The 9,599-nt window shown below is 46.7% G+C and overlaps 1 protein-coding gene and 1 long non-coding RNA gene across 2 annotated transcripts; one reads left to right on the top strand and one right to left on the bottom strand.

Annotated features, from left to right (window-relative positions):
- Positions 1-3,040: 3,040 nt before the first annotated feature.
- LOC105739070 lies at positions 3,041-4,810 on the bottom strand. The gene is made up of 2 exons (XR_001114935.1): positions 4,136-4,810; positions 3,041-3,857 (listed from the first exon to the last, which is right to left on the bottom strand). It is a non-coding gene; the product is annotated as an uncharacterized LOC105739070 (long non-coding RNA).
- Positions 4,811-4,987: 177 nt separating this feature from the next.
- TOB1 (transducer of ERBB2, 1) lies at positions 4,988-9,121 on the top strand. The gene is made up of 2 exons (XM_003272265.4): positions 4,988-5,267; positions 7,181-9,121. The coding sequence occupies exon 2, from the start codon at positions 7,319-7,321 to the stop codon at positions 8,354-8,356; it is 1,038 nt and encodes a 345-aa protein (XP_003272313.1). The 5' UTR covers positions 4,988-5,267; positions 7,181-7,318; the 3' UTR covers positions 8,357-9,121.
- Positions 9,122-9,599: the final 478 nt, after the last annotated feature.

The raw sequence follows: 9,599 nt of genomic DNA, 5'->3' as shown, positions 1-9,599 counted from the left end.
CCTGTAATTCCAGCTACTCGGGAGGCTGAGGCGGAAGAATCGCTTGAACCTAGGAGGCTGCTGTGAGCTGCACTCCAGTCTGGGCGCAGAGCGAGACTCCGTCTCAAAAAAAATTAACAATAATAATTTTAAAATGTGTGTGCTATGATTTACGTTGCATGACCATTTAAAAAGAAATAAATAAAAATCACGATAAGAACATTATAGGGTTTTTTTTGTTGTTGTTAGTTTGAGACAAGGTCTCCCTCTGTTGCTCAGGCTGGAGTGCAGTGGCACGATCACTGCTCACTGCAGCCTCGACCTCCTGGTCTCAAGAGATCCTCCCGCCTCAGTCTTCCAAGTAGCTGGAACTACAGGTGTGCACCACCACGCCCAGCTAATTTTTAAAAAATAAAAGAAAATAAAATAGAAACAGGACCTCGCTATGCTGCATAGGCTGGTCTCCACCTCCTTGTCTCAAGAGATTCTCCCACCTCAGCCTTCCAAGTAGCTTCGACTACAGGTGTGCACCACCACTCCCACCTATTTTTTTTTTTTTTTAATAAAATAGAGATAGGGGTCTCACTATGCTGCATAGGCTGGTCTCGAACTCCTCGGCTCAAGGGATCCTCCTGCCTCAAGCCTCCTAAAATGCTGGCATTACGAGCATGTGAGCCACCTCGCCCTGCCCATCTTATTTTCAAATAAAGGTAAAAGGTCGATTCCTTAGAAGTGAAATGGGTCGGCCAGGCGTGGAGGCTCACGCCTGTAACCCCAGCACTTTGGGAGGCCGAGGCGGGCGGATCACGAGGTCAAGAGAGCAAGACCATCCTGGCCAACATGGTGAAACCCCATCTCTACTACAAATACAAAAATTAGCCGGGAGTGGTGGCGCATGCCTGTAATCCCAGCTACTTGGGAGGCTGAGGCAGGAGAATCACTTGAACCTGGGAGGCAGAGGTTGCAGTGAGCCGAGACTGTGCCACTGCACTCCAGCCTGGAGACAGAGTGAGACTCCATCTCAAAAAAAAAAAAAAATGAAATGAGTATTAATAATTACATACCATGCGATAGCTATTCTCCTGTAACCCTTTCTCAATTTACAAGGAAACATAATAAGAATTAGAAAGCTTAGGATGTCTCTATCTCAGAAATCAAGGTGTTGCGTGTGTGTGTCCTTGTGTGGATTAGGTAATAATTCAAGGCACTTTCAAGAACTGTATTTTATGAAGATATTGGAAGTTATTTTTTACCAAGCGATTACCTTTATTGTAAGGGCCCACTGAGAATTGTGTAGAATGTAGGGATGTGAAAGGCAAAGGCTGTGGTTTCTAGTGACTGTTTTGCTCAGAGAGAGGAATACCTCGATTGTGATACACTTGGCGCCTAATATCAAATCCTTTTTTCCTCCATAAGTCTAATTCCCTGCACAATTAGCAGTTAGCCCTCCACTCCTCTGCACAATTCCAAAGTAAATGTTAGATACTAATAAGCCATATGCAAAACTTAGATGAAGAACATTTTATACCTCGTGACTGGCAATGTTCAGAGATGTGAATCAGTTTTCCCTTTTATTTGCAATCCATATATATATATATATATATATATATATATATTTTTTTTTTTTTTTTTTTTTTTTTTTGAAACGAAGTTTTGCTCTTGTTGCCTAGGCTGGAGTGCAATGGCGCGATCCCAGCTCACCGCAACCTCTGCCTCCCGGGTTCAAGTGATTCTCCTGCCTCAGCCTCCCAAGTAGCTGGGATTACAGGCATGCGCCACCACACCAGGCTAATTTTGTGTTTTTAGTAGAGACAGGGTTTCTCCACGTTGGTCAAGCTGGTCTCGAGCTCTCGATCTCAGGTGATCCGCCCACCTTGGCCTCCCAAAGTACTGGGATTACAGGCGAGAGCCACTGTGCCCAGCCTTGCAATCTGTATTTGAAAAATAGCTGCTTTATGTATGTTAGGAACATTGAGTTTTAAGGGCGGAATATTTTATTTATTTATTTATTTTTTTGAGAGAGTCTCGCTCTGTCGGCCAGCAGGAGTGCAGCGGCATGATCTCGGCTCACTGCAACCTCCGTCTCCCAGGCTCAAGCAATTCTCCTGCCTTAGCCTCCCAAGTAGCTGGGATTACAGGGGTGTGCCACTACACCGGGCTAATTTTTGTATTTTTAGTAGAGACAGGGTTTCACCATGTTGGCCAGGCTGGTCTCAAATTCCTGAGCTCAGGTAATCTGCCTGCCTCAGCCTCCCAAAGTGCTGGGATTACAGGTGTAAGCCACTGCTCCCGGCCAAGTGTGGAATTTTTTTTTAATTGAAGGAGACATTAGACACGGTCTAATTCAACCCTTTTTATAGGTGAGAAAACTAAAAGTTTATAGAAACTGGTGTGAAACTCAGATCTCCCAGTACCCACTCTTCATTGCTTTTTCCAGTATGCCATGGGGCCTCCGTGTGTATGTTTGTGTGGTGTGTGTGTTTGTGTGGGGTGTGTGTGTGTGTGTGTTTATATTTGGTCAGACATTTTCTTACACTCCTGAGCTAAGCAGCAGTAACTCATAAATTTTTGACATCTACATTTCTGACTTAAAAATGCTTTTAATGCTACTGATATTTAATCAGTACCTATCAGATGACTGCTCTCATATTTCAAACCTGGAATCACAGATTGAAGACCTTCAGAAAAGAGAACTTGTCCCTTCTCTTTAGAGAATTCTTGAAAAGTACAGATAAGTTTGACAAAATTACAATTCATCTATCTTTAGACATTTTAGTCTCAGCCATGCCTAATATGCCCCCCCAAATATAAAACTACTAATCAAGACACATGATCCTGCAGTTCTAGATGTTTGGTACAGTACCATTATTTGCCTAATGGTAAGAGAAGTTGTGCTTCTAGAACATGTGAAAAATGAAGTGTTTCTTTTGGTAAGGCATTCCAAGGATATCCTATCTAGTTTCTTGAAATTTCTGTGCTTAATTAGAAAATTAAAAATAACTCACTTTTATTATAGATGGAATTGTCATTACAGAAAACCAAAAACAAACACATAAAAAAAGAAAACTGAACAAATCATTTATATTTGACGTTTTGATGACATTTCAATGCAGAGGGAGGGACATTTTAATTTAAATACTTTCACAGTTTTGCCATACTTTGATCACAGTTCAAATCCACTCGTTTGCAACTAAAAACCCAAACACTAAAAAAAAAAAAAAAAAAAATCACATTAATCAGAATTTAAGGAGTCACTTAGTAAAACTATGTTTTAGGAATCTGTACAATAAACATGAAATCAGTCACCTGACCACTCCCCACCCTCAGCCCATTCCACAAACCCATCTTCCCACCCCTTCTCCTAGGCATTGAGCCTTCAGAAATACCCTTTCTCAATGCGGTTCCTTCTAAAAAAGAGAGGCGGGAGAGTCAGGGAGGAGAAGGCGGCTCCAACCAGATTTTGCGTCCATAAAGCCAAAAGCTTCTAGGCCTGACATGTACGGCGGGTTTGTGCCGGAGGAGCACAGCTGGTCTACACGGGCCCGCCCCGTAGACACCGTACGCCTTGGCGAGCTGCGGTTTAACTTCCTTATAGCAGGTTGAGAGTGCAGGCCCCATCGTTTGGAGGGGAAGGCGGCGCCCCAACTGGTGTTTTTCCAGGAAGTGCTCCAAGAATGGAGAGGAGAGGGGAAAGGGGAAAGGGGGAAGGCCAGGCGATGGGCGTTTCATTCATTGCTTCTTTCTCCCCCTCCCCTCCTTCGCTCCCCCCAGACTTTCCCCCTTTCCCAGTCCGAGTTTGACGTCGGTCTCCTGGATACCAGGCAGCCAATCGCCTGGTTGCGAAGGGACCAGCGCGGCCAATCAGGCGTCGTTGCTACCTGTGAGTAATATTTTTAGCTGAGAGGGACGCTCGATTCCACTCCCGATGTAATTTCGTGTATTTCTCTGGGGCAGGTTGTGAAAAAGGCACTTACCCGCCCCCCGCTACGAGTCCCTCTCTAACCCCACTCCCTAGGTACCCGCACATATTTAAGCCGAGAATGATCTTAAATGCGCTTTACAAGCAGGCACCGCGTTTATTCTGTGCACCTGCGATCCAGCAAGCCCTAGAAATGCACACATGCGTGTGTGTGTAGACATGGACACAGATACATACGCAGTTTCGCCTCGTGTCGCCACACTCCGAGCACGGCGTGGGCTGGGACATTTGGAATAAACGGATCCCAGTCGCAGCCGGGGTCGCACCAGGAGGCCTGAGGCTGCGGAAGCAGTTAAACCGCCGGCGGGGCGGGCGCTGTGGCGGCCTCCCTTTCCCACCCCCAGCCCGGCTCCACGGCTTTGGGTTCTGCAGCTGCCACTCTCTGGGTGGCGGTTGGCCTAGGCCTTGGGGTGATTAATATTCAATGAATCGGGTGCGCAAGTCCCAGTCACAGTTTGCCTTTTCTCTACCCCGCCCCTGGGGTGGGCTGGAGGCCGACTTGGTAGATTTCCACTAGCAGGATCCTCCTTGGCCGCAGACCCCCGCGGAGAGGGCACTTTCCGGGTACCCTTGACGCTCCTCCAGCCCCGGTTCTCCCGAGCCGCTGTGCCACCGGCTTCGTCCCCCTCCCCCTCTGCCCGGCGCTCTCCGCCTAAACTGGGCGTCGGCCGCCCTACCCCACCCCTTTCTCTCTCATTGGCACGTCTGCCCCCACAGTCCCTTTCCAGACGTTCTCTTCATTCCGTCCCCAGTGCTCCGATCTTCGGCTCATTGGCCCTCCTGGAGCCCGGAGGGTGCGGCTTCCCCACCCCTGCGTCCACCGCGCGTCCGGAGAGGGGCAGGCGGGACTTGGCCAATGGCGTCGGGGGGCAGGGCAGGGGCGGAGCCGGCCGGCGGGGGACCGGGGTGCGGGGCGGGGAGCGCGGGGAATGGCTGCGCCGCCGGAGCTGTGTGACGCGGGGCGGGCGCGCGCACCCCGACGGAGGGGATGGGGGCGGGGAGGCGGCCATAAAGCGAGAGGCGGGGCGCGCGCCGCGGCAGAAGGAGCGAAGCTCTGGCCCGGGGTGGAGCGGGCGCACTGAGGGGACGCTGGGCCGGGCACCGGGTTGTGTGGAGAAGTGAGCGCGCTCGTCTGACCCCCGTGCCCGCCACCCCAAGCCACCAACGGCGATCTCCCGAGGCCCGCTCGAGGCCTCTGTCCTCAGCTCCGCAGCGGCGACGTCCTGCACTCGGCGAGCTCGCCGCTCCCGACCCTCTCGCGCCCCCGCCCAGCCGCGGGTGTGTGGTCCAAGCCGCCCCGAAGCAGCCCGTAAGTATCTCGGGGCGCCGGGCGGGGTCGGCGAGGAGACTGGAGCCCCGGGCCCAGGCGGCGGAGGAGAGGCTGCAGCGGCGTCGAGCCCTGGGCCCTCGGGAGCTCGGGGGCGGTGGGGTTGCGGCCCTGGGCGGCCGAGGGGGCAGCGCCGGGACCCGAGGGGAGCGGCTCCGAGGGGCCGCCGGCGCGTCGGGCTCGTCCTGGGCAGTTGACCGGGGACTGGCGGCCCGGGGCGAGCTGACGGGAATTGGGGGGTTGGGGCGCCCGGAGGAGCGACGAGCTCGCGGTGGAACGCTGGGGTTGGAGGGGCCGGTGGCCGCGAGGCTGAACATGGTGCCGGGGAACCGGTGCTCCCCCAGGCTCTGGCCGGGTCCCAGGAGCCCGGGGCGGGGGCCACGGGGCGGGGAGCGGCGGGTCGGGTTACGGCGGGGGAGGGGAGCGGCTGACCCGGCGCCCCGACCTGCTCGGTGCTGGGTGCTCACCCGGGAGAGGTTTTTGCTCTTCCATTTCCCGGGCCTTCCTCCTCCTCCGCCTCCTCCGAGGAGGCTCGTACTCTCTTCCTCCTCCACCTCCACCTCCTCTTGCTGCTGCTGCTGCTGCTGCTGCTGTAGCGCTGGGGCTCCGAGGGCTGTGAGCAGAAATCTAATGAGATCTAACTGGCTGTTTATGTAATTCTTCACACTCCTGCCTGTCTTAAGGCGTTGCTTTGTAACTACCTTCCACCGAGCCTGAATTTCGCTCGGCTGCACCTTCAAGCAATTGGGCTTCATCAGCTGCCTCTGCCGGCACTCAGGCTTTTGACTTGGAAAGTGTTTGTAGTTTGGGGGCAGCCAGAGATTCTTTTTCCCTTTGTCACCACGAATATGGAAAATAGAACAGACGAATTAAGACCAACTTGATTTTTAAACGTCCTTTTAAATCAACTTCAGTGTGCAAATAGATCCCTTTCGCAAATATCTTCTGTTTGCCCTTGATCTTTTCTTATCCCCACCCAGTGCTGACCCAGCAAACGTTTAAAGGTCGACCTGAACCATACTTGCCTCTCCGGCTGTTACCGTGAGAGGGAGGGAGGGAGGGAGGGACGGACGGAGGTTTTTTTAAATCAGACTAAAACTCAGAAACCCTGGCTTTAAACAGAATAATCAATAGTTTTAATTTGTCCCGTTGCTTTTGTTATACTTGCTGCCGAATAGATATTTTCAGATTTAGAAAAATACACGTTGAAAACAAAAGGTCCAGAGAAGCTGAATTTTGTTATATTGTATGCTTTTAGTATACTTAAGGCCGAAACTATATAGAATAATTTGGTTCATAATTATTTACTAGGATGAAATTCATTTAGTACTCAGTGTCTTTAATTTTAGCATCATGTACTATGGAAATTAAAATGATTTTCCTAACTTACCAAATTTTTAAATGTCAATGACAGAGCAGATTTAAACAGTATATATCCAAGGTAAACTAAAACGTGGATTCACTTCTAAGTTGGTGAATAACAATAAAAATTACTACCTAAAAGTGACATCTATATATATGGGGGTGGGGGGAGGATGCCAAGTACAATAAATATTCCTGTGAGAATTGAGGGGAGAAGAATACATGTTCTAGAGATTTTTCTTCTTAGAACTCTGTTCAGAAACAGGTTTTTAAAAGCATTATTTCATTTGTAACTCTACATTTTCCTGTGTGATTTTAAACTTTAATAAACAATTTTCTATTTTATGTTTATTTTGTGCTAGTAACAGTTTTCAGGCTTTCTGTCCTAGTAGACATTTTCTTTTTCTTTTATCCTTAGCAGACTAACACAGGATATTAGACATTTTGAAAGGTGAAATTACTTTGGAGCGGGGGAAGGTCATGGGACTTATATTACATTTATCTTATTTGGATATGTTTGCTTTTGTTTTAAGGAACAAGATCACTCAAGGTGAAGGATAATCTACTAATACCAGCACTTTGAATGAAAATTTGTTTCTCTGCCACAAACTGAACATCTTTTTTTTTTTTTTGGTGGGGGAGTTGAAACCTAATTTTGTGGCGTAGCAGCTATGCAGCTTGAAATCCAAGTAGCACTAAATTTTATTATTTCGTATTTGTACAATAAGCTTCCCAGGAGACGTGTCAACATTTTTGGTGAAGAACTTGAAAGACTTCTTAAGAAGAAATATGAAGGGCACTGGTATCCTGAAAAGCCATACAAAGGATCGGGGTTTAGATGTATACACATAGGGGAGAAAGTGGACCCAGTGATTGAACAAGCATCCAAAGAGAGTGGTTTGGACATTGAAGATGTTCGTGGCAATCTGCCACAGGATCTTAGTGTTTGGATCGACCCATTTGAGGTTTCTTACCAAATTGGTGAAAAGGGACCAGTGAAGGTGCTTTACGTGGATGATAATAATGAAAATGGATGTGAGTTGGATAAGGAGATCAAAAACAGCTTTAACCCAGAGGCCCAGGTTTTTATGCCCATAAGTGACCCAGCCTCATCAGTGTCCAGCTCTCCATCGCCTCCTTTTGGTCACTCTGCTGCTGTAAGCCCTACCTTCATGCCCCGGTCCACTCAGCCTTTAACCTTTACCACTGCCACTTTTGCTGCCACCAAGTTCGGCTCTACCAAAATGAAGAATAGTGGCCGTAGCAACAAGGTTGCACGTACTTCTCCTATCAACCTCGGCTTGAATGTGAATGACCTCTTGAAGCAGAAAGCCATCTCTTCCTCAATGCACTCTCTGTATGGGCTTGGCTTGGGTAGCCAGCAGCAGCCACAGCAACAGCAGCAGCCAGCCCAGCCGCCACCGCCACCACCACCAGCACAGCAGCAACAACAGCAGAAAACCTCTGCTCTTTCTCCTAATGCCAAGGAATTTATTTTTCCTAATATGCAGGGTCAAGGTAGTAGTACCAATGGAATGTTCCCAGGTGACAGCCCCCTTAACCTCAGTCCTCTCCAGTACAGTAATGCCTTTGATGTGTTTGCGGCCTATGGAGGCCTCAATGAGAAGTCTTTTGTAGATGGCTTGAATTTTAGCTTAAATAACATGCAGTATTCTAACCAGCAATTCCAGCCTGTTATGGCTAACTAAAAAAAAAAAAAAAAAAATGTATCGTACACGTTAAAATGCACGGGCCCAAGGGGGATTTTTTTTTCACCTCCTTGAGAATTTTTCTTTTTTAAGCTTATAGTAAGGATACATTCAAGCTTGGTTAAAAAAAAATAATAATAAAACATGCATCATTTTTCATTTGCCAACCAAGCACAAAGTTATTTTATACTGACTGTATATTTTAAAGTATACTCTCAGATATGGCCTCTTACAGTATTTAAGATATAGCAAGGACATGGCTGATTTTTTTTTATAAAAATTGGCACTAATAAGTGGGTTTATTGGTCTTTTCTAATTGTATAATTTAATTTAGTACAAAGTTTGTAAAATATCAGAGGATATATATATATTGTTTCTACGACATGGTATTGCATTTATATCTTTTTACTACAGTGATCTGTGACAGCAGCAGCTTCATGTTGTATTTTTTTTACTGAAATTGTAAAATATCCATCTTAAAGACATCAACTATTCTAAAAATTGTGTACAGGATATTCCTTTAGTGGTGGAATTAAAATGTACGAATATTTGCTTTTTCAAAAAAATGTATTTTCTGTTAAAAGTTTAAAGATTTTTGCTATATATTACGGAAGAAAAATGTAATCGTAAATATTAATTTTGTACCTATATTGTGCAATACTTGAAAAAAACGGTATAAAAGTATTTTGAGTCAGTGTCTTACATGTTAAGAGGGACTGAAATAGTTTATATTAAGTTTGTATTAAAATTCTTTAAAATTAAAAACACATATCGTGGTCTTTGTTTTTAAGTGTTTTCTAAAGATCTGGAGTTATTATCTTGTAAATGCTAATGATGGAAAAAGGCCTGACTCATTGAGTCACGAAGGAATAATGGAAAGCAGTTGCTCTACTAATGCACCAGATCGTGGTTTGCCACATAAAAAATGCTGTCAAAACTATAGCCTGACCAGTGCTTGGGACAACTTCATTTTTTAACAGCCCTCTTCAGTCCACATTTGTCTACCCCATGATAGAGATGGTATGGTAAGGTTAGCTATACAGCAAGTTTCAAAATGTCATGCTGACATGGAGGAGTCAGGTGATAAGATGAAATTCCTTCGTGTAATCTGAGATGATTTATTTGAAATTTATATGGAGAGAGCATTGGATCAGTTTTCTGTTTTTGCTCAGGAAACTTGCTTGGACAAAGCGGCTGACTGAACTTTAAAAAGAAAAATTTACATCACTTTACTAATCTTTAA

The sequence above is a fragment of the Nomascus leucogenys genome, chromosome 14 (assembly GCF_006542625.1).
Source record: "Nomascus leucogenys isolate Asia chromosome 14, Asia_NLE_v1, whole genome shotgun sequence".
Lineage (NCBI taxonomy): Eukaryota > Metazoa > Chordata > Mammalia > Primates > Hylobatidae > Nomascus > Nomascus leucogenys.
Note: the sequence above shows the minus strand (reverse complement) of the source record. Positions and strands in the feature narration are given on the sequence as shown.

Excerpts from the sequence above, each read along its gene's own strand:
- TOB1 (XM_003272265.4), top strand. The coding sequence starts at position 7,319 with ATGCAGCTTGAAATCCAAGTAGCACTAAATTTTATTATTTCGTATTTG.